At 35.1% G+C, this 25,121-nt stretch overlaps 1 protein-coding gene across 4 annotated transcripts in view; it reads left to right on the top strand.

The window, feature by feature from the left end:
• Positions 1-25,121, top strand: part of LOC113231979 — a 276,226-nt gene that overhangs the window by 242,607 nt on the left and 8,498 nt on the right. Inside the window, exon 1 of one of the 4 annotated variants that reach the window (XM_026466582.1) lies at positions 18,461-18,808. The exons of 2 other annotated variants lie outside the window; for them this stretch is intronic. In XM_026466582.1, coding sequence (XP_026322367.1) covers positions 18,566-18,808 — 243 coding nt within the window. In that variant the 5' untranslated portion in view covers positions 18,461-18,565. Of the gene's footprint in view, positions 1-18,460; positions 18,809-25,121 lie in introns of those variants that run through there. One more of the 4 variants, XM_026466585.1, reaches the window with a different exon arrangement.

Below are 25,121 nucleotides of genomic sequence, written 5' to 3'. Positions count from 1 at the left end.
GTCAAACTGACGTCAGCTTTATGGCCTTCGGGTTTTTTTTATTTCACTATAGTTATTGAATAATAAAGTTCTTTTTGAACTCGTGATCACTGCAGTAACGTTTAATTATAGATTCGTGCTCGTGCCTCTTGGTTTCGTAAGGAGATTTTATTGCTTAGTTTTTTGAGATGTTTACTTGAAACGCACTAATTAGGTTTTTTTTGTACAGAACAAAAAAGAACTTTATCGGCACTGACATGAGAACTAACTAACAAATATTATGTAAATAATGGTGCAAAATTTTCAAAATATTTTTCACAAAATAGAAAAGAAATGAAAAAAATTTTTTTCTGTACATTTATATATCTATGTCAATTACTATTTATTACTGCAACTAATTGTTTACGTAAAACACAAAACAAGCTGTAGAAAACTTCATCTTTATGTCGACACAGGTAGTACAATACGGCGACAAACTAATTAGTTACAATAATAACTCTTTGCCAACAAATTGATTTCTTGTAGGCCAGATACGGGCTTTAGCAAATAAAGCTCCATACAAAGACACACAAAGATCTTTGCTCGCGAGTAACCCCCCGCGAGCCTCTCTACCCGTCCCCTTCACTCCTGCGCAGGTTTAGGATTGGCGCCAAAGCCTTAGTACTTTATCTTTGTCGCTCCCGCGCAAGCCATTTTACGCTCACTGTGCGAACGATATCGCTCTATTACAGACGTGTCATTGTATCGTAACAACTTCATGTCACGATATATCGTTATATACTACGGTATATATGTTATATACTCCGGGAATAGTGTATCAGTTGGATGTATGTGTAGTGAAAAGTATATAGCGTTTTTGAGTGCTTAAAACGTGAACTATATAAGTTTCATATTGAAGTGAGTGGATAACTGGATGGCTGATGGCCTTGTGTATAGCTAATATATTAAAATGTCTGCGACAAAATGCAGTAGGTAAATTTGAAGGTAACATTCCTTTTTGGTTAAGCAGCCAGTTTGTAATGGCGCCTTTGAAAATTCGAAAAAATTTTGTTTCATAGAATATAAGTATCGTGCTGTTAATATAATAGTGTACTAACTCAAAAAGTGTATTTTTCCGGGTCGATGATTATTACATTATATTACAGACATCTAAACAATTTCCTACTTGCCAAAATATCTAAAAATAAAAGGGGAAAAATTAATTCAATAAAAACTGTCTTTTTATCTTCTGCAATAGTACAATCTTGAATTTCGCATATTTTGAGTTACAACACTATTGTAATAGCAGTGTCATATGCTCGTGCGTTGAATGTAGAGAAACAATGATTTGGCATTGTTTACCGACAGGTGGTACTTTATTCATTTACCGAATTATTTATAAAATGCTCAACACACTTTCGAGTTTATATTACATCCAATGAAGAAGTAAAGTCATAAGAGCTGTTTGATAAATCCAAACTTCTGGAACGAATATTATCAATGCGAAAGTAACTGTCTATTGCGTTTTCATGCTTAAATTGAACCAATATTGATATAGAGATAGATAGGACGCAGGAGAAGGAGATAGGCTACTTTTTGTCACAAAAACAAATTTTAAAAGGGGTGAAATAGGGGATGAAATTTTGTATGCAGAACCAATAACTTATGAAAATTAGTACAGTACAGGCTATGTAGTATAATATAGATTACTTGAACTACGCAGCCGAAGCAGTAAGTCAATAAAAGACAAATATGAAAAAGCTTTGAACGAAGTTTTTCGCAACATATACATTCAAGTAAATAAAAACGAAATATAATTAATTTTCAGTGCATAATAGTCGCTAATATATATATATATATATATATATATATTTGCGACTATAGACTATAGGTTTATACGAATACAGTTTAGCGCGTATACAAATACGTATATATTTCTATAACGGGATCTCGATGTGGCGTAGAGGCCAATCATTTTGGCCTTTTTGCAAATAAATAAAAGATTTCGGAGAAACGTTTATAGACCTTAGTGGTTAAGTGGTAAGCACTTTTCCGTGAATGATTAGTGTTCTTTCTAGGTTTTTGGTTACTTTTCTAGGTTTGGAAACTTTAGTACAAAGAATTCTTTACTATATAATTTATTTACGGGTAATTTGTGTGATTATTTCTAAAGTTTTATATAATCTCTTTCAATTGGCCATTTAAATATAACATTTATAGTTTGTAGTACTAGGTTCTAAATGCTACGTTGACATATAGAGTAAAGGGCAATAGACCCAGGTATCTCAAAACAACGTTGAGCTATAAGAGATAGGTTTGCTAGCTGACGTAACCACTCTCGAATCAGGTTTCTAAGGCTATCTTGTCTCGTGTCTATATTAGATCGGGGTCTATAAAAAGTGTTTATTAATGTACTTACTGGTATACTAGTCATTATAAAACATTGGGAGTTTTTGTGGTTTATTAATACCATTGCTATTTATTTCCATCGCGGTTTTCCCAAATTAAGATCTTGAAATGACAGGGGGAATTATATTAGAGTAGTTATATTCACGGCACAGAAAAAAAAAACATTATTTTTCTCCTAGGCGAGCAGGGTGAAAAATGTACTTCATAGGCAAGGCAAAGAATACGACACGTTTTTTTCCTTTATTTAATCTGAATAACTTTGTTTGTCTTCCCCTACTTCCCCTTTCTTTTTATTTCCCCTCCAAATAACACTTTTCCCCTTTGGTTCTCTATAGTTATTCAAAAGCTTCTTTTTCCCAACTCTATTCTTAAAACCTCAACATTAGTTTTTCTTCACCACCATTCTTATGTCTCAGCGTGACAGGTGCAGTGGCATTGCCCCTCAGATCTTTGCGATTAAAAGATCTGTGTGGACAACTGTTATGAACAGGCGTGTAGCTTACCACCAGGTGCACGACTGGTTCGTTCGCTCACTTGATGTTATAAAAAATATTTTTAACTAGAAACCAGTATTGTGCCAGGCTCTAGACAAAGGGCAGTTACATTCGCCAAATCCGCCATCTACAAATTGTAATTGTTTTAATTCTGGTGGTCTAATTGTTCACGCCCACTTACTGCCCTTTTGCAGTACTATAGCACTTTATTTACTTGTGTAGGTTTTAAGTGTAGTTTGAGGGTTTTTAAAGACGGTAAGAATAAGTTATATGACTTTTTTTGAGGCACGAAGACGCCTATATTTCATTAACCTCAAATGGCTTTGGTTGATCCCGCATAACATAGAAATTGTTGAATTTATCACTTTGGAAAAAATAAATAGTAAAATTGTAGATATACATTGATTGCTGTACGATGGGAAAACACGATTCTTAAAAATGTACACGATAGGAAAAAAAAACACAAAGTTACCTCGAAATTTTACAAGAAAACCTCTGTATTCAATAGGTCCATTACATGTAGATAGATAGATAGATAATTTCGTTTATTTGCCGAAACACAGTACATTACAAAACAAACTTACAACAAAGGTACAATAGTAGAATTAAAAAATAATCATAATAATAATAATAAAAAAGAAAAACAAACTAGTCTATACTTGATGTGGAGTGTTATAGTGGTTATAGTGGAGTGAAGATTTTCGTGTACTGTGTCAGCAAAAAGGACCCAACTCAGCATTATGTCGCAGCTCAGTAGAACTACGACGCTGGTGATTCTGCTAGGTCCTAATTGAGCCGGTTAAAAGAGAAGATTTATATTAACGAATTGAAACTGTGTCAGTGTGTATGAACATGATTATAATTATGATATTAACTGTATATGAAATATAATATATACGTATACACATGCACAACACACATACACATACAATACACATATAAAAAAACAAATAAAAACAAACAAATAAAAAATACATATACCAATGATTTGTTTTTATATCTACTGAACTAAATAGATCACGTTATAGTAAACGATGTATATTTCTCAAATGTCTTTACTGTCGTTTGTTAAAAAATTGATTCTGAAAGCCTGTGTCCCTGCCGTTCGAGCCAAGCAAAATGAACCGTATTGGTACGGGATAAAAATTAATTTGAGTTGAGGTAACGTCGACTCTTACAAACTAGATTTGAGATCGCTTTCATTCTAGTAAATACATAACGAGTTAACTTTTCAAAAGTTTTTCTAGCTAACCAGGTAATTAGCCTTTGAAATACATCTATAGTACTTATTAACTGCCTCCGTGGCCGAACGGTGTCCATACCGGACTGCCACGCAGAGGTTCGATTCCCGGGCCGGGAGAAATTATTGTATGGCCTACATTTATTTCTCTCGTGAGTTTGGGTGTAATTTGTAGTTGTCTATGTGAATGTCTATGGCACCCACGACACAGGGTGTCCCTAGTGCGGGGTTATGTTGAGTGTGTGCGTTATTATTATTGAAATTATTACTTATTCTATAGAATTAGATAAATTAAGAATGGTGCAATCAAGCTAGCTCATTGCTAGATGGTTAAACCATTAAGTTTTTTGATATCAATTGATAACCGCACATCTCACAATAACCAGAATTATACACGACAAAACCCAATCTCAATAAAACCCCACTACGGTATCGTCTACCACGCTCCTTCGTCGTCGGTGGAAATTAAATGAGACGTTGCGTGGAGCCAATCGATTTCATGTGAACATTTCCGATACGAGTGCGTCTATTGAAAAGCGATAACATTCGCTACTTGGACAAAAGTTTAAGATTGTGTTTATTATTCATGCAGTTATATCTTGACTGAAACTGATATCTCAAGGCCTGGTTGCATACCTTTCCCAACATGTTAGCACAGCCATAGAATGGGGGAACAGTGCCAGCATTATTAACCGACTTGAAAAAATGGAGTAGGTTATCAATTCGACTGTTTTTTTTTTGGTGTGTAAGTTACTTAAATTTGTGAAACGATTTTGACGATTCTTTTTTGTTGGAAAGCGGATACCTCAGTAGTGGTCCCATTTAAATTTGAAGAAAATATTCCACCTCTAAGGGTGGCAAACTAGGGGATGAATGACTTTTGACGTCGATTTTTTTAATACTCTGTACTGAGATTATATGACATGACGGAAGGAACAAGTGCGCCTGGTGGCAAGCGACACGCGCACTCATAATGTCTGAGGGCCACTGCCACCGCGCCCATCACCCTGATAAATATAAAGTTGAAAAATTTCATGTCCCTGTACTTTCAGCAGCACCCTTACCCTTCAAAACCGGAAACAACTGGGAAGTGGCTGTACTTCCATAGACCAACTCTCTTCTGCTACTAAATATTTGAAGAGACATTGCACAGGATTAAAAAGTCCTACTGCTACTAGGCAAGGATCTATGTTTTACGAATGTTTTCCTTCAACATACAAGTTAAAGTCACAGGCCTACGACACTACAGTCGAACCACTGGACTACGATTAAAAGTTTCTCAAATAAGTCCTAGCTTCGTAAATTTAGAAAATAACGTATAGTTACTAGAGTTGTAACGAATATTCGGTTACTATCCGGTATTCGGCTTATGCGGCCGAATACGGAATATTAAGTCACTATTCGGCCGAATACATAAAAACAGGAGGAAGAAATAAGAAAATAGTAATAAGTAAGTAACTTGTATGAGATCAAAAAAGGTAACAAATCAAATGAACACTACCTACTTATTATGAAATTATGTCATGAAATCATGACTAAATAAATGCTAACAAAATCAACCTAGTACTTACTTAACACTTGCAAATGAAAATAAAATTAAGTTTTTGAAAGTTAATCAAACTGAAGTGAGATACACAATTACTTTCTTCGTTAAGATGTCACAATTTGAATTATAAACTAAATAAAATTTCCTTTTTTGTTTCTTTTTACAAAAGCATGCATCATTACTGGTTTAACTTTTATATATGTATGTATAGCTATCTTTGTTATAATGCGGTTTGCGTGCCAATTTTCGTAAGATCATTAATCAGGCCTAACAGTTTGGCCGAATATTCGGCGTTTCGGCCTCGCTCCGGGCCAAATATTCGGTATTCGACCTGAAGGCGAAACACTACTCGCTGCAACACTAATAGTTGCTTATCTAGGTACAAACAATTTTAAATCTATGCATATTAACATAGTATTCAAAATATTACACAAAGAAATGAAAATAGTTCCAAACCCAAAATGAATTTTAGTAAAATAATTATAACTTTTTTATAAAAAAAAACGACCTCAAGTATTTGCTTATCGGCTTCTTTATTGGAATTACACCTAATTGCCAAGTACACCTGTTTATTGAAATCGGTTAAATCAAAATACGCAAAACCGGATTCATCCCTTAGTTTCCCACCATTGGAGGTGGAATATTGTTTCCAAATTCCAAGCCAACAAAAAAACAATCATCAAAATCGAATTGAGAGCGTCATCCTTTTTTGAAGTCGGTTAAAAAATATGTAAACTTTTGACATATATCTATTATATTTCATCACAGCCTATAATCCCCAAGTACAGACTGTATTCTTAAACCGCACGCTAAGTTACCAATGAGATGTTTCACACTTTTACTGCTCTCAGTAAGATGCAATAACATCTTACGTATCGATGTTACACGCATATTTTCACGCAATATCGTCGACCAGGTTATCTCAGCATCGTGACACGCATGCGATATTTCAATAATGAAATAAACAAGAAAAAAACAAAAATTTGTTAAGTATTTCGTCAAACAGGGCCTCATTTATCGGTGATCCATCTTTTTTGGTGCTATTGGAAAAAATATAATATTTCGAAAAAATTACATTGATTAGACAACTGAAGTTCTGAAAAGTCGCTGGAAAACGTAATCGGTTTCAGGAAATGGGTTCGGCAATTCGCATTTAGATTAGAAATTACATCTATTATATTGAAATTCGTTAATGGAGAGTGCACGAAACCGGAATCATAACCTAGTTTGCCACTGGGAATATTTTCTTCAAATATAAATGGGATCAATACTGAGGTACCCTCTGTCCAATGAAAAAGAATCATCAAAATGGGTACACAGGTAATCGAGTATGTACGCACAAAATAAACTAGGTACTGTCGAATTGAGAACCTCCTCCTTTTTGAACTCGGTTGAAAATGGTAACAAAAAACATGGCATTAATAATAATTTAATAGATACCAAACAAATAAACATAGAAACGATTTGCAACTTCACACCTCGAATTGAAATTCAACAGAATAAAGGGTTCTTGTAATATAATGGCGCATTGTTACACGTGTAGTTAAGCATTAACAATGTACCGATTATGTGTAAGTTGCTTGTTTGATGCATTCAGTTTGAAGATCGATTCGTATGAAACTTGGTAGATGTGTTATCAAAAGACAAAAACTAACTTTTTAACAGTGCTTTGCGTTCAGAGTTTTTTACGTCGTTGTTTTGTAGAAACAGCTAAAGCGACATTTTGAAAAATTTTTCAGAGAATTATGTTCTAGTTTTTCACGACTATTCTAAAATGCTTTAAAGCTCTGAGTGGCAATGCAACGGATACAGATAGGAGTGTCGCTTACCACCATCCCTTAGTACCATAAACAAAATTCGTAAACGAGAAATTTTATAGAGCGAACGTGGGGATAATTTACCTCGACGTATATACTTACCTCATTCTATGCCCTCAAAAACAACGAATCCAAAGGACAAAAAATAAAAAGTTATTTATGATAAGATTGATGCGAGTGGAAAAAACGAAGGAGCTATATCAAGAGCGTTAATGGTACAGATCCTTAGTGTCTACCTACCGCAATGAAAGTCGGGCGTGAAAATAATGTTTTCATTTTTTATTTTAACTTTTGTCTCCTTCAAGAGTAATGCCTTTTGCCCGCCACACTGATCGGGTAATGTTACACAATATAACCTAATAAAAAACCAAATAATTTCAAAACTGTTCTACCTTATTTTAGTTTTATTTTATTTAGACGAGACAGCAGCAGTGCGTTATGAAGTTAACATCTATATAAGGCAAAGTAAATTGCCTGTGCTGTAACTGTTTCTTAGAACGTACTAGTACGAGTATGTGAGTATCGGCTAGGGCTGTCGCAATCTTTAGATCCGCCTCTTGAATGGCGCTGAGAAATAGAGTTGCCAAAAATCTGTATTTCGTCGTTCTTTTGAAACCTATTACATTATACATAAAACTGTTTTTAAAATGACAATTTTTGAATGAAATGACAGTGGCCCTCCGGTCTTTGCGATTTGAAGCTCTGAGTGGCACTGCGACTGCTATGTTCGTTTCGTCACATGGTGTTATAAGAAATATATATATTAAGGGATATTTTGATTTAAAAAAAATATATTCAACGGAAATTCACTCCATTTTGAAATAGCGCTCATATGACACAAGTTATCCAAATGAATAGAGTTAACTTGTGTCGAAAGAAACCTACAAATCATCAGGGAGATATAGTTTCTAAAGGTGCGCACATATACATGCACAAGGTTCAATCTCTGTCGCAACGTATGAGTAAAGATTGTGGATCCGCCTCTTGAATGGATCGCATTTCTGAGAATTTACGAAAGGTTGGAGATCGCTACGGTCGATAAAGGAGGAAAATACCGCTAAAATTTAAAACAGTGAGCTATAAGTTTAAATCCATTTCAATCCAAGACATTTCCTTAAATAATTACAAAGTTACACTTAAGAAACAGAAATATTTGATTGAGAATGAGACTGAAGAGTGATTTCTTTCGGTAATATTAAATAAAAAATACAGGTACAAAGTGAAACTAGGATTAAATTATATGAAAACAATTGGGTCCCCGCGGCAAGGTGCCCGAGATACTGGCAGCGTTCCCTCTTTTTATGGCTATGCTAATGCGTTGGGCAAGGTAGGTGACGGCCCTTGGGTTTCCCAGACTGTCTATTAATTTTTGGGTTAAATTTTGTACAGATGAAGGGCACCGGGACCCCACGAACCAAGGGATTTGACTCCAAAGGCTGTAAATACGTAGTCTGAGGTCCCGGCAATTTGAAACATAAAGAAAATATTTAACAATGCGCCAATTACAAAATTTTAAAAATCATAATTGTACTCAAATTTTGTTGTAACATTTAAATATGACAATTAATTGCAGCAAATAATCATTTGTTAGAGATCTTATTCTTATCGTATTGATGGCGATTGTTGCCCAGTGTACGCCAGACGTAGTACAGTGAACGCATGGTACACCATGCGGGGAGTTTCCTTACGTGCACTAGAGTAGTAGTGTTAGAGATTAAAATAAGGGTTGGTTTTCGTGAAAAAACATTATACGCTTTTAGATCTGAAGAAATAGTCTCCATTTCCAACAATAAGTAAAACTTTTACAAATCTAAAAGAAAATAAAATATTATATTAACGAATACCCACGGTATAATCAACGTTTTGTGTTATTAGTTTCAAATCATAATTAATAACATCCTATTAGTAATGTCATCATATGATTCACTTCAAATTGTTATGTAAACTTAACACGATGACGTAACGAATCATTGAACTTGATACCGAAGACTGTGTTACAACACTTTTCTAGAGAGATGTAGACATAAAACCAACGTTAATTAGGTGGATGTTATCAAACTGATATTACTTATCTTGTCTTAAGGTGGATTTTCCCACACCGCACTTCGAGCGAGAAGTAGAGATGTTACTTTTATAATGGAGTATATATTATCGATATTAAGAACTATACAGTGAAGATATTACAAAAAAAATGTAATGAATTCTTAACTAGAACTAAAATACACGTTAAAAATTGTTTTCTCGCATGTATTAATGCTTGTGAAGTTGGCCACCCACTAAATCGCACTCAGAATTGATTTTTACGGGTGACAGTATATTGTTAATAGGCGTCAATATTCCAACTGTTGACGTAACTATTCTCTAGGAATAATGTTTAAATCACTACTGAGGGTGGCTAACTTCATTCTGCCACCACACAGTTAAACCAACATACTTTTTACGGCAATCGTTATTACGTAAATATATGAGTATAAAAATTATTTTTTTTAACTCTCTTAAAAAATCTTTGTTTTTAAAAGAAACTTACGTCAAGTAAGAAAGTACCGACGTAAACCAAAAATATACTAACGATAGGTAATTTCTGATTCCCGTTTAGTGGGTGGCCAACTTCTCAGGAATCGTATAGGTACTAATGTCTTTTCCGATACCGTAGTGACCGTGTGGTAGTGTCAGAGTCGAGATTGTCTAATAAAAATCTATTGCTGCTCTTTTGTGTTAATTATCCTACTATACTTACCTATTATTTGGGGTTCACACAATTTGATTGTTGCCTCATAATGTACTGACCTGGATAGGAAAAGGGAACACATCGATAGTTTAGTCATGTAGAAAGGAGAAATTGTAATAGACTGAAGGTAAGAATTAAGAATATGGATGGAAACGTGGGGAGAGGTAGTCCTTGTGATGCATCGATAAGATTGGGGATGTTGGAGAGCAAGGGTATGAAAAACAAACGGCCATTTAAGAAGAGAATGATGCAAGTGGGGGTGGCTATAAAGGTTTATCTGTTTCTGGTTCACCATGTTCAACTATTTCTAGCAAAGGTCTAGGTGTAGGTTTCAAGTTGTTAAAAAAGCTCTTAAAACCAGTATATACACTAAATACTATCTTTACGTTTGTAATGTATGCTTCGCATGCAGATCTATAATGATATGTAAATCAAGTAATGACCTCATCAAATTATGCAATTAAGTAACAGCAACTTGTTTCCAGTAACACGTATATTTACAACATCCATACGGTAATCACTGATATGCCCTATAATCTCATCTCAGCCCTAGCGCAGTAACAGGATCTCTCTATGTGAGAATCTCTCACGGCCTGATTGGAAATTAATCACAGCATTACCTCCTACTTTCTTACTTTTTACTATTATGGCTTTGTCACTAATGTTACTTTTCGCAGAAACATTGTTGTAGATGTTATTTGTGATATACGAATGTGGACCACCCTATAGTGGATTTAAAAAAATCTCGTTAACTCTACAATAACATGTGCGCTAACTCCCGTTAGGTGGTATTTTGTAATTTGTGTTTTTTTTCAGTTATAAATCAATCAAAGTGAATAATAATAAATATGCTTAACAGGGCAATTAACTCTAGGACATTACATGCAACACCAAAACCAGAGTTAATTTACAAAAGTTCATTATCCAAATTGGTTCTCGAATCGAGTTCGGAACCTCTAACGCCTACAGTGCCTACCGCTTTTCTATCGAGGTCATCAAAATGTTCCAATGAAACATATTTGTGTGTTTATTGACGTTTGCTAATTGGTCATTTTTATTTAGGAATCCGTGTTTACAGCACTTTATAATAACTTGAATTCGCGGCAGCTCACCACGATTTCGACTCCACCTATATCGTCTGCATCCAAAAATTTACTTACTTTCCTGACCAAAAATCGAAGAAAACCGATACGGAGTTTATTATTTACGAATAACCATGTCAAAGTCAAAGTCAAAGATTATTTATTCCATAGGTAAAATAAATTTACACTTGAAAACGTCACATTTAAGCTACTGTTCGTTCACTACGCTGACCTCCCTGAGAAGAACGAGCAAGAAACTCTAGGGATTGCTCTTTTCAAATAAACTTAAATGCTATGGAATACACTTTGAATCAAATTTGTGTGGATTCTGGAGCCGTGTCGTCTTTCCATACATCTTTATCTAACACGTAGTCTTCAATTTTGTAATATGATTTTTCGATCAAAATATTTTTAATGTAGTTTTTAAACTTAGGAAATGATAAACTTAATATATGCTCCGGAATGTTATTGTAAAAATATGTAAGAATGTTATAATAGGAAGCTGGAGTACTGAAAAGTTATTAGTAGCACAAGAGCTCCTTGAAAAAGAGGCGATCCACTCCAAGAAGCACTACCACTATCGCTATATAATCAGTAATGAGAGCATTACGGCGTTGCGGTAACAGATATATGGGACTTGTCAACTTTACGTCTCACGGTCACAGGTGCAGTGACAGTGCCACTCAGATCTTTGCGATTTAAAGCTTTGAATGAGACTGCAACTGTTATAGATAGGTCTGAAATGTAATTTGTGATTTGACTGTAATTTGCCTAACTAACAAATAAAACTGTTGAAGTGCATCATCTGTTCAGTAGGTACAATCGCGCCTGGCGCAGCCAAGTTGATTGGATACCTTTCCAATGCCATCTTCAGTTGAATCTTGATTAAAATAACAACAGTTCACCTTGATTTTTCGTATTGCACACTTAAGTATACGATGTGAAATCTGTCTTGATATATATGTACTTGTATATATTAACAATTGGATTCATATAAATGATGTATGGCGTTTATTTTTGGCATTTACCGGTACCAAGACAACGTAGTCAAAGTCATGGGCCGTAGATGGGTGAGACTTGATGGGTGAGGCAAGAACGTGGTGGATAGCACAAACTATGGGAGGCCTATAGCTGCGCGTGAAGTTGGGTTGTTGCCTTCCGCAGTTTGTGCTCTCCAACACGATCTGGTCCTAATTTTACCCATCAACAGCCCGCTGCTTTGCCAATCAAAATCGATTACTCATCTTACTGCGAAAGGTCACATGTTTTTGTAATAACTATTTTTTTATAATATCAAGTGACGGGACGAAGAAGTCATGAGCCTGGTTGTAAAAGATCGTCCAGGGAAGTACTGCCTATTTCTGCCGTCAAGCAGTAATGTCAGCATTACTGTGTTCCATTTGTGAACGGTGAAATTTCAAGGTCATGGGACTTGTCAACTTATGCCTCGGGGTGTCGGGCGCATTGGCTTTGCGCCTCAGATTTTTGCGATTTTAAGCTCTGAGTGGCACTGGCAACTGTTTATTTATTTATTTATTTATTATTTAAAACTTTACATCTATCACTACAGTTATAACGATTGCCATAGTGTACAAATTCATATGTAAATTCTTACATTAAATACATAATAAAAAAAAAAAATTAACTACTCGCTAAAATTATTACGAATTATGTACATAGCAAATAACGTACAGTGTGATCCTTGTGAATTCACACAGAGTACATGAAAATAAGTCCGTTCTGTCTGCAACATCATTTAGGATTTGCAAAGCTCGTGCTGAGTCTTCTGGCTTATTAGTCTGCCAACAACAGTGGTTTTCGTCGCCACCCTACGTAACCCTGTTATGGACAGGCGTATAGCTTACCATCAGGCGTACGACTACTTGTTTCTCCCGTCACTTGACATTATAAAAAAAAAGTACTTAACATCTTCCCTATTTATTGTCCTGAGAGGTACCGGAGCTGTTGGCTTGCTTACCTCCCATTGTGCATGGCAACACTAGTGGTTGCAACCGCTACATGTAAAGACGGTTACGTTAGCCAAATCCGCCATCTACTCACTACTACCCACTATAGGACTTTATTATAACCACAACTCGACCACCTTTCGTTAATAGCTTTCTTTTGGTGAACATAACAAAACCATTGTGAATATACACTTTCAGTTTTTATATAAAGAATCTGCAATGTTGAATAAAGTTAAGAATTTTGTTTTGTTGTGTATAAATGAAACCGTGTTGAGCAATGTTTTAATTACATGTAAACATTAAGTAAAAGTTAAGACTTATAGTTTTACTTTAACATACTTAGCATTTTAGATAACAACGGAAACTTAAGTGGAATATACTTAAATCATTCTTTTTATCGCTAAGCACTTCGTGATTCATTGATGTAGCGTTTTTAGCTTTAATCAAGTGATACATTATTATAATATTGTGGTTAATCTTTTCGTGGAAGAACGCTTAAATTCATAAATGTAATCAATAGAGACAGCTAAAAACGGAGTATATTTATACCATTATTTCAAGGAAGTAAATACACACAGACTACATACCTTCCTTCGACATCCCATCTTTTTTTTTATGATATCAAGTGAAGGGACAAACAAGTCGTTCGCCTGGTGGTAAACGACACGAATGACCATGAAGTTGCAGTACCGCTCAGAGCTTTAAATCGCAGAGCTCTGAGGGGCACTGCCATTGCGCCCGTCACCCTGAGACATAAGTTGACAAGTAACTTATGCCTGTAATTTCAAAAAAAAGATGTCGCTTGTGCATTAAATCCGATACGTATCCGAGAAAATACAAATATCGATTGTACACCTAGAGATAAAATTATCCCTGTGATATTTCGGACCGTCATTTCTCGGATCCGGAATTGATACGATTAGGACGTAAGTGTTCACATTACTGTTTGGCGGCACAAATAGGTAAAGGTGCCAGCCACCACACTTGTCAACGTAGCATTAGCAACGGCCAGAAAAAGCTTAATGTCCAAGTAATAAAAGCGAAAAATTCGTTGTTCGTTTCGCGTCCGCGGCCCGATTTTTTTCTCTTATTGCGGACGTAAAGTTTTTTTTCCGGCTCAAGCCGACCGCGTTAATAGGATAACATCACATAACGAGTTTGCGTAACCAGAGAAACCAATAAACCGTAGATAGGTACAGATGTGTCACCCAGTAATAAAGAAGTGACTAAGAAAATTTTGACGACTGGTCATTTCGAGGAACCTCAACGACATACTTACGATATGACGCGTCGTGAAAGTTCAACTTTGTAGGACAACCTTGAAGCATACATTAAGTCTCGCCTTGTTCTTATATATTGTAGGTTTGACACGGGACTTTAAAATCCAGGTATTCTTGTTCAAGAAATGTTTTTTAGATAAAGATTATTATATCGAAAACTTTCTTGTGGTGGAAGTAAACGTATTGTACTGTTTTTTTGTACTAGTTTTATTAATATGGTTTAAAATAGAGATAGATTGAGATAGTGTACAGAGTTGAGAGTAACAAAAGTGATATAGAATCAATGTGAGAGGCGATACTGGAAAAGAACGATAACATTTTGAGATTATTTTTAGTAGCAGAAGAGCTCCTTGTGAAAGAGTTCGTCCAGGGAAGTACTGCCACCTTACCTATTTCTCCCGCCAAGCAGTAATGTGAGCATTACTGCGTTCCGGTTTTGAATGGTAAGGGTGCTGGTGAAATTACAGGCACATGGGTCTTGTCAACTTATGTCTCAGAGTGAAGGGCGCAGTGGTTTTGCCCTTCGATTTTTGCGATTTAAAGCTCTGACTGGCACTGCCATTGGCGTGTAGCTTCTCATCAGGCCCACGACTTGTTCGTCCCGTCACTTGACATAATAAAAAACAAACTTCCTTAAACATTCACCACTTTAAGGTTCAATGTTGTGCCCACAAATATTTCACACGAACATCTCCAACCCCAACGTTGAGATGCAATGAGTCACGAAGAACTTGGAATTTAAAGAACGCGTGTGATTTTTTCACTCAAGTGGTGTTTTCTTTTATTTGAGGTCTGGAATTTATGAATAAAACGCCCTTCAAACTTATTACTTCTTTAAAAAGAGTACTTGGGCGTTATGCGTTATAGTTAGCGACTTCCCCACGTCTTCGAAGAAGTTTTATGAACCATCTTTGACATAATGCACGTAAAACCAAATACTGTCGCAACTCAAAAATTGTGGAATTGAAAAAAATATGATTTGAAAGTTCAAAATAATTCTCACACTATTTTATATATACAAAAATTCTGAAAACACTTATGGAGGACCTTAGTTTGAATAACGAGATTATGTTTTAACCTCTTTTCGCTGTATAATGATATCGGACTCTGTTCTTCGGACGAGTCGTTATCGCTTGTCGTTGTGGTGAAAGAACTTGCAAATGCCGATTGTTGTCCAGGGCGCGCCAAACTTATCGTTGGGGGGAGGCTCGTTTCGTGCTCCAAATGGGATTATTTTTATTTGTATATAATATTTACTTATTCACTTATAAACTAGAATGAAATGTTGTTGGTCCCATTCGGTTATTTTTTGTACTTTTAAATCGTGTTCTTTCAATGTCACCATTTTTGAGTTACAACAATGAAAATTAAATGAAATGAAAATGTCTTATATTTGTATAGTTCTCACATGTTCTTGAATATAGTTTCGTTTGTGAAAATCTGGTGTCTATACTAGGATTAACCTGTGTCATAGAGAACCAGGCTCTCACTCGTCCGCCTCTAAACTGACGTAAGAAAAATAGGCATAAGATAAGAAGAAACGTGTATTTGCGTTTATAATATGCCGAAATACAGATCTTACGTAAAATTTGATACAATGTATCAAACTTGCAAGCAGATGTGCAAATATTAGTAGAATTTTATATATGGTTTCTACAGTAAATTTCATTACAAGTTGATATAATTTAGTATTTGTAACTTTTAAATATTTTTTATTACTATGAAGAAGCAATGTGCCAAAAGCTGTTTTGCCAATGCAGTATGAAGGTGTTGTCATGGTTGTGCATGCGTTCGGGGTATAAGCAAGTAGGGGATTTAGTTATGCAGAAAGATCTAACCGTCTAGTTCATCAAAATATTTAACTACGTAAAAACGGACATTTTACATTTTAAATAACGTTAAACTTCGATATTTACTGAGAAAATCTTTAACTTATTTAGGTAGAAATTTATGGAAAAAAATAAAACAAAGCACGCACTTCAAATGGTTCTGTGATTCAGCTTCAGAAGACTGAGGGTCGTATTCTAGAACTTTACTCAATGCTCAAGTCAGGATTGCAATGGAAACACAAGCACTGGAAATACGACCCTAATGGCAGGTACTTGAGTATGATTTCGAGTGCTTTAAACCATACTCAAATCCTGACTTGAGCATTGAGTAGAGTTCTAGAATACGACCCTAAGTATGTAGCATCAGTAAATTTGTCACAAAACAATTTTATTTGCACCCTTTATTTTGTTCATATTTGTCAAGTGACGGAACGAACTAGTCGACTCGTCCGAAGAACAGAGTCCGATATCATTATACAGCGAAAAGAGGTTAAAACATAATCTCGTTATTCAAACTAAGGCCCGCCATAAGTGTTTTCAGAATATCTTATTTCGTTTCGGAAATATAAAATCTAATAATAATAAAAATATTATATCCACAGCGAAAAACAAACGAACTAAATATGCAATGTTCTACGGATAAGTCGAAGTCTTGCGCTTTGGTGGTAAGCGACACTACCCAATCATCAGTACTACGTGTCTATAATTTCACCCTTCAAAACCTAAATGCAATAATCCTCACATTACTGCTTGGCGGCAGAAATAGGTAAGGCAGCGTTACTTCCCAGAACGAACTTTTTCACAAAGAGCTCTACCGCCTACTGACCGCCATTGTTGTTGTTGTTACATAACTTGTGCCAGACTGATACGAAGTATTACTCTAACAATTAACAAACAACTGAAAAAAACGACAATCGAAATACAATTAAAATCCAAATTATTCAAGAATAACACAACACATAAGGTGCCAATTAAAATAGATCTGCAACCTGGGATTACTTGTCAAATAGAAGTAATAATAATAACGCAAACTCATTGTTCCACATGGAAACCCTGTGTCGCGGGTGCCATAGACACACACGTAGACAACCACAAATTACACTCAAACTCACGAGAGAAATAAATGTAGCCCATACAAACATTTCTCCCAACCCGGGAATCGAACCCGCGACATCTGCGTGGCAGACCAGCATGGTAACCGTTCGGCCACTGAGGCAGTTACAAAGACATAAAAAAACGTTTATTCGGCTCTCGCACAAACATACAATAATTAATAATTATAAAATATAACGAGGAATTTAAGATAACACAGTGAATAAAAAAGAACTAAAAATAGCCAAACAAATAAATATGTTAAACCCATTCTTAAAACTTAGAAATTCAGTTCTCGAGTGAAGAAATTGAATGTCATTGACCTTTTCAATGTGCAAGAAAACCCAGAACATACGAAACCATTTCTATCACCCATTTTTAAACAATAACTTACGCTCTGTGCTTATACTAAATTAAAATTGACAATAACACCAAGTTTCTGCACCCGTAATAAAAATACATATCCATCTGGACAACATAAGTACGCACGTGTTCTCAACAAACATTGTCTCTATTACTTAGTTCTACAAACCTTAAGTTATCGCCTCTACGATAAACAAAGGCTCTCATCGGAAAAAGAGATAGCATAACTTAAGTATTAAAGTTAGAAAGGGATAGAAAAATACTCACGTGAGTAAAGTTTTAACAATAGAGTCGAAAAAAAATTTACCTGGAGACTCCCCCGCTTTACCTGTCTCGTCAGTTTATACGAGACCCGTCTTCCAGACGACCGTGTTATCATTTCGGTGGAATATTTTAAAGATCATTACATAGACTAATGAAAAAAAATCATTACTTAGTTGTTTTTTTGTAAAGTGACGTCATAGGGTCATTACAATTAGCCATTAGTGGAGTAGCATTGATAGTGTTACAATCATTAATTTTAAGCCACCTGTCGCGATACAACTGCCGTTCCCGCCATTATTACACACTTGCACGGATAAAACTGGCAGTGCATTAAAAATACAGGTGCATAGAATTTTTAAAACGTTTTCTTACCCGTGTACGTATCTTCTTAACATGCATATCGCAGACATTTATAAATATAATTACGATTTATAGCAACACAATTGTTGTGAAGTGAAAATAAAGTGTCCTAAAAAGTTATGTGGATCACACAATCATGATAAAGTTCCGGTACAAACGTAAGGAGACCAACGATGGAGGGAAGACGGGAACAGCAATACAGAAACAGAAGATCGAAGGTCTGAAAGACCGGGAATTACTACCTCCTAAAGATATGCTCATAGTTGGATCACTAGCGGGCGTGAGGCACAATACGCTTCCGCGCTCGCGTCCGCCTTCCGCTGCGAGGAGAGACACACCCGAATCGCTACTAAATCCTATTACTTTGGGATTGTTTCGAGTAAGTTGTTAATTTAATTGAAAAAAGTTAATTGTGAATTATTCAAGTTATGTGTAAAAATGCTCAATGCCTTGTGCTTTTTGAACACAGAAATAGCTATCTAAAGTTGGAAATGTTCCCACCGTTTCAGAGCACGATACCTCAGGGTACGGCTGTGAAAGTACATTTAAGTTAATAGAAAGTTTCGTTTATTTTTAAATTCAGTATACTTTTTAACCGACTTCAAAAAAAGGAGGAGGTGCTCGATTCGACTGTATGTTTTTTATATATATATAGATAACTCCGCCATTTGTAAACCGATTTTAATGATTATTTTTTGTTGGAAAGAGGGTACCTCAGTTGTGGTCCCATTTAAATTTGAAGAAAATATTCCACCTCTATGGTTGGCAAGACATGGGATGAATCCGGTTTCGCGCGCTTTCCGATGACCGATTTCAATAAAACTTAGCAAATAGATATAATTCCGCGAACTTTTGAGGTCGGTTTTTTAGTACTCTGTACTGAGTTTTTTTAAATCAGAAGTGTGTACATAATGCCTATTTATACGTATAAAACTGGACACCAGGCGAATAATAATTAACCACGAAATATATATAAGAATAATTGTGCTTCTATGTATAGATCTATCCTAAACCTTTATGATTATATGTATGTATATAGACACCAAAATACAATTTAAATACTCTTTTAAAGTTATGGGTTTAGTTACAGTAACATTTAAACTGATTTATAGATTAATTAAAATCTAGTTTCTTTACTTACCACGCCCAAACATGTATGGGCAGTGACATTGGCCTACTCGATCGATGTATGTTGCAAAACTTTAATTGGGTTCGAATTTTTTAAATACTTGACTGAGTTATTAATTATCATTGTATTTGAATTTTGCTTAGCGTGTTTGCTTTTAACTGACTGCGCAAAAATTAGTTATGTTTTCCTTTATTGCAATGCGAGCAAGGACTTGTATTTATTTTGTATGGAGTATGATTATGAATGCAAATTATATTTGATTGAATCAAAGATTCAAGAATGTCTATTGTTCTAATAGACACATGCTAACTACGTTACATAGACACTCGGTACTATGTTGCATGAATACGAATGATTTTCTTTCATTTTAGAATGGTTAGGAATACAAAAAGAAAAAAAATATATTTATTTGTTTACCACAAAAGCGGAAAAAAAACGAAATGAAAGAAAAAACTTGTTACCTTTTTTATATTAATACAAGTTTATTACAAGTATGGTCCGATGGGTAATGTATAATGATTTTTATTAGTTAAAGTAGGAAGTAAATATGTTTTTCAAATACGATTAATTTGATAACAAATAGTGACTTTAACCATTATTCTAATAGTCTTTTTGAATGCCTTTTTTATGTCGGTATGGAATTATTTAATACCATTATTGGAAAGACGCATAAACAGAAGAAATAATATACTCGAATATTTCAATAATAAAAAATTGCCAGCGAAATTAGATACAGACAACTAACCTGGAAATTACCCGTTATATTCATTGGAGTTAACAGATTCAAAAGTTTTGAACAGTAAAACATTACATAATAAAAAAATATTAAAAAACCGACCTCAAAAGTCGTTCAACTCCTAGTTTGCCTCCCTTAGAGGTGGACTATTTTCTTCGAATTTAGAACCACTGCTGAGGTATTGAGGTACTGAGGTACTTTGCAACCAAAAAGAATCATCAAAATCGGCTCACAAATTCACAAGTTATCACGTAGCGTACATAAAAAAACATACATTCAAATTGAGAACGTCCTCCAATTTTTCAAGTCGGTTTAAAATCGATTTAAAATCGATACATGAATTTGTATGAAAAGGGCTCTCGAGAGTTGTGTCAGGATAGAGTAAAGTGGCGTTCCGTGGTCTCTACCTACCTCTCCTGTGGGACTAGGGCGTGAGCATAAGCTCACATGTATGTATGTATGTAAAATCGATTCATGTTTACAAATCCATTAATTAATTTCATCGATTCGTTTCATCGATACAGTATTTTTAGTCTGTGTTGACAAAGACTGAACATATTGTTACATTCAAAAGAGTTACTAACATAAAAAAAATAAAGCGTGAATGAATAGAGAAATATTTTAAATCTATAATTTTTGAGTTCCTAACGAACTTCAAACATCAGCTGAGAATGTTGCAAAAACTCAATTTTAGTAAATCTCTTATAACTCCACTCTCAGATTGCCAAAATCCGTAAAATTTTCAGTGATGGTTTGGCAATATGTGAGCTATTTGTCAATTAACAGCCGCTTTGATCTTTTTACATCTAGACCCAAAATTTACGTAATATCGTTATATTCTATATACCTGTTCGTTAACAGCTGGGCGTTTAAGTGACCATACGAATAATGTTATATGTGTTTGCATCAGATATTATGTATATTTTGAGTATTCAAAATTCTTCATTTTCATTCATACTTAACCCAAAATAACTTAAGAACCTAGGTTAATGCATTACCAACATAACCGATTCGAGTCATCTCATTAGCATCGCAGTAAATTGTGCGAATCTAATTTGTCGTTAACTTTAACTGTTGTCTGTTAACCTCACTACGAGTAACGAGAACCGATTAAATATATGTTAATGTTAATTGAGATTTAACAGCTTAATGTTAAACTCAAATGAATTTGAGGGGAATTTTTTCTTGACGTTTTTATTCATAACGATTTGTAGACATTCTTACTAAATAATGACCTTTTTTATCGAGTCTAGAGGAACAAGTCAACATTTAAAATTGTTTCAGGGTCGTATTCCAGAACTCTACTCAATGCTCAAGTCAGGACTTGAGCAGACTTGAGTATGATTTCAAGCACTGGAAATACGACCCTAATACCTTGAGTATGATTTTCAGTGCTCACTGCAATACTCAAGTCCTGATTTGAGCATTGGGTAGAGTTCTAGAATACGACCCTCACTGTCTTAAGAAAAAATCCTTAAGTTTTTTTTTATTATACATCTTACATAGGTTAGTAATATTCCAATTTACATCAGTGAAGAAGTAAAAAATAAAACGCCATGTAGAGCTAATTTCAAAGTGTCAAAACCACTTAGCAACACGAGGAAGTGGCGAATTGTAATAAAAAGTCAAAAGGCTTGATGCAATCGAACAGCAAGCCAAAGATGAAAACTGAAAAATCAGCAATGCTGAGTCATTAACCATTTTGTCCACAGCACTCAATTGTTTATTTTTTTTATAATACTTAGTGACGGGACGAACAGGTGCCTGTGCCTGGTGGTAAGGTACACGCCTGTCCATAACAGTTGCAGTGCCATTCAAAGCTTTCAATCGTAAAGATCTTATGGGCACTGCCACTGCGCCCGCCACCCTGAGACATAAGTTTACCAGTCCCATGTGCCTGTAATTTCACCAGCAGCCTTTCTAAATTGGAACGCAATATTGCTGACATTACTGCTTGGCGGCAGAAATAGGTAAGGTGGCAGTACTTCCTCGGACGAACTCTCACAAAAAACTCTACTGCTACTTATTGTATTTTCTATTAGTTTTTAAGTATCGTGTTTCCTACATTTTGTGGGGAAATAAATGTCTTTTATTTTTAAATATGTGTTTATCATTATCATCCCATTTTACGTCTCACTGCTGGGCACCAGCCTCCTCTAAGAAGAGGGTTTGAGCTGTAGTCCCTAATGTAACCTAATGCAGGATGCATCGCAGTGTTTTCTTTCAACGTTAGCTACTAAACATTGACAAACGTATCGTAGGCACATCACAGGGATTCGAACCGGCGACCTCTCAATCGAAAAGCAAGCAAGGACTACCATTGCTAAAACATGTTTGTATCCCTGAACAAATGACAAAGAAAAAAAATCCAAACAATGATGACTAATTTTCGCTTATATATTATATACTTATTTACAAAGGTGCTTTTCAAGTACCAAGTAATTGTATCCAAGATAACTACTTTCAGTCGAAACTAAACCTCCTTTTAACATCTTCAACCATCTCAATCCGTCGGATGTCCATCGTAAAAACACCACACGTACAGTTACAAGCCAACTTGCCATGCAAAGTCCGTATCTGACCGTCCTGCTTAGACGAAGCCACTAAAGGCAATTTGTCGAGAATACTTAACTAGAAGTCGAACTTTGTATGCGCGAGCGCAAAGATTTACAGCGCGCTTTTTATGGGCTTTCGGCTTTAAGATCAAATTTGGATATCTGCTTTTGAATTGAATACTAAGATTTTATCCTTTTGAGCTATTTATAGTGTAAGCTTTAAGTTCTTATTGAATGTCACGATGACATGATGTTTGACCACCATGTTATTTAATTATTTTTGTGAAATCACTCCATTAGTTTGTTATCATTATTAATGCAAAGATCGTGCACTAAGAAAAAATTCCTTGGATCCGGCTGGATTTGAACCAACTAAGCCACGGAACGAACTAGCGGACTTTACGATTTTTTCTGTGTTTCTTGCAGATCTTTGCTATCTGTTTTATTTCTATAATCTCTCTCTCTCTCTCTCTCTCATCTGAGCGTTGTCCCGGTTGTGTCCTCAGTAGTGTTGCTGCGGAGCCCGGGGTCCGCTTTCCTGCTTTTTCTCCTCCACTTTGCACGGTCTTCGGCATCCTTAGTGGTGAGACCATTGACCATTGTTCTATTTCTATAATCTATCTATATAATCACTCTTCAAGATACTTTAATTATTACTAACGGCTTGCCGGCTTTCTATCTCATACAATTCCGAGAATGAATTTTACATGTCTGGCCTACCCCGTCGTTCCTCCTTTAGCCGACTAGAAAGCCGGAACAATCCATCTTTATGTCATTGATGTACCACTTATTCGCAAGAAAGCTTTGCTTCCTTCTTCCTAAAGCGGAACACACTACCGGCATCTAGAGTTGGTCCGAAAATTTATAGTTGGGGTCGTCATCATATAGGTACCATCAAAGTCAAAATCAAATAATCATTTATTCCACAAGTAAAATTTTTACATTTGAAAACGTCATTTTTTAAGCTACTGCTCGTTCATGCAATGAGTGTGGAATCTAGATTCTTGTTGTCTCTCCATACCTCTTTATTTAAAACATACTCTTCAATTTTGTAATACGCATCTTCAATTAAAATACTTTTAATTAAGTTTTAAACTTAGGAAATGATAATCTTAATATATTCTCCGGAATCTTATTGTAAAAACGTATAAAGTTCCCCATAAAAGAATCGTTTAATCGTGGTACCAAGAGTTTGGATTTAGTTCTAAGGTTAATATTATGGATATCTTCTTTCTTAATGAAATTCTGTATATTTTCATCATTAAGTGATAGTGGACAAACGTGTATCTTATCTATTAAAATAAATAAGATGGGCTACATATAGGTACATATCGACCTATAGCTTTCGACATATGTTCGTGCAATTTACTTAACATATTTTACGAAACGCATTGTCTTTCAAAGCACGCAGCAACCGCCGGGGTAAGCGGGAATGTCATGTCTCTGTGTATGTATGTAAGTAAGTAAGTATTGGCCATTGTCTTCGAAGGAAATTTGTAACGAACAGTGTCGCTTAATTTCACATTCATATTTAAAACACGTGTTTGAATAAAGGGCTGTGATTTACGATGAAACGTTCACTTGCATAGATAATTTTATTGTTTGAAGCTTTAGAATCGCTGAAAGCGTGATTCTGTTGTGCGGTTACCGGCTACAAGAATACTTTACATTTTAATGGCGTGTACTAAGGGAGACACCACATTTATCGATATGGAACCTCATTAATCGGTCAGAAAAAGTTTATGTCCATGCTTTTCAAATTCAAATTTCAAATTCCATTTATTTCCCGCCGACAGGGATTGTCAATTTTAAGACAGAAAATAACATTTCCTTAAATGTAAAAAGCGTAATAAAAAAAACCAAAACAATAGGATAAAAAAACGGTTTAAAGGGAAACAAAAAAATAACAAAACCACAACAGTTATCCCAAACGCGTACAAAATGTATCTGAAATTTATTTATAACATATTTTGATGTCCCTGGGATGATTCAGCATACCTCTTCTGAGCAGTTAGAAATATTTCCCTCAGTTTGGACTTAAAAATTTTAAGCTTTAAGCTAATTCTGTTAATAATGTGGTGACTCTCTAAGAGATAAATCACACTTTTGGCATATTAAAGTCACATCTGTAAAAATGTCAACATTTTAGGAAAGAGGTTTGAAGATGCTGCAAACGTAATTAGTCTAAATCTAGTCTACTTTTTATGCTTAAATAGAAGAGCTAAACTCACATATACGTTATTCGTTTAGTGTAACTCGTATTATTTAATAA

Source organism: Hyposmocoma kahamanoa, unplaced genomic scaffold, assembly GCF_003589595.1.
Source record: "Hyposmocoma kahamanoa isolate Upper Pololo Valley unplaced genomic scaffold, ASM358959v1 66, whole genome shotgun sequence".
In the NCBI taxonomy this organism is placed as follows: domain Eukaryota; kingdom Metazoa; phylum Arthropoda; class Insecta; order Lepidoptera; family Cosmopterigidae; genus Hyposmocoma; species Hyposmocoma kahamanoa.
Note: the sequence above shows the minus strand (reverse complement) of the source record. Positions and strands in the feature narration are given on the sequence as shown.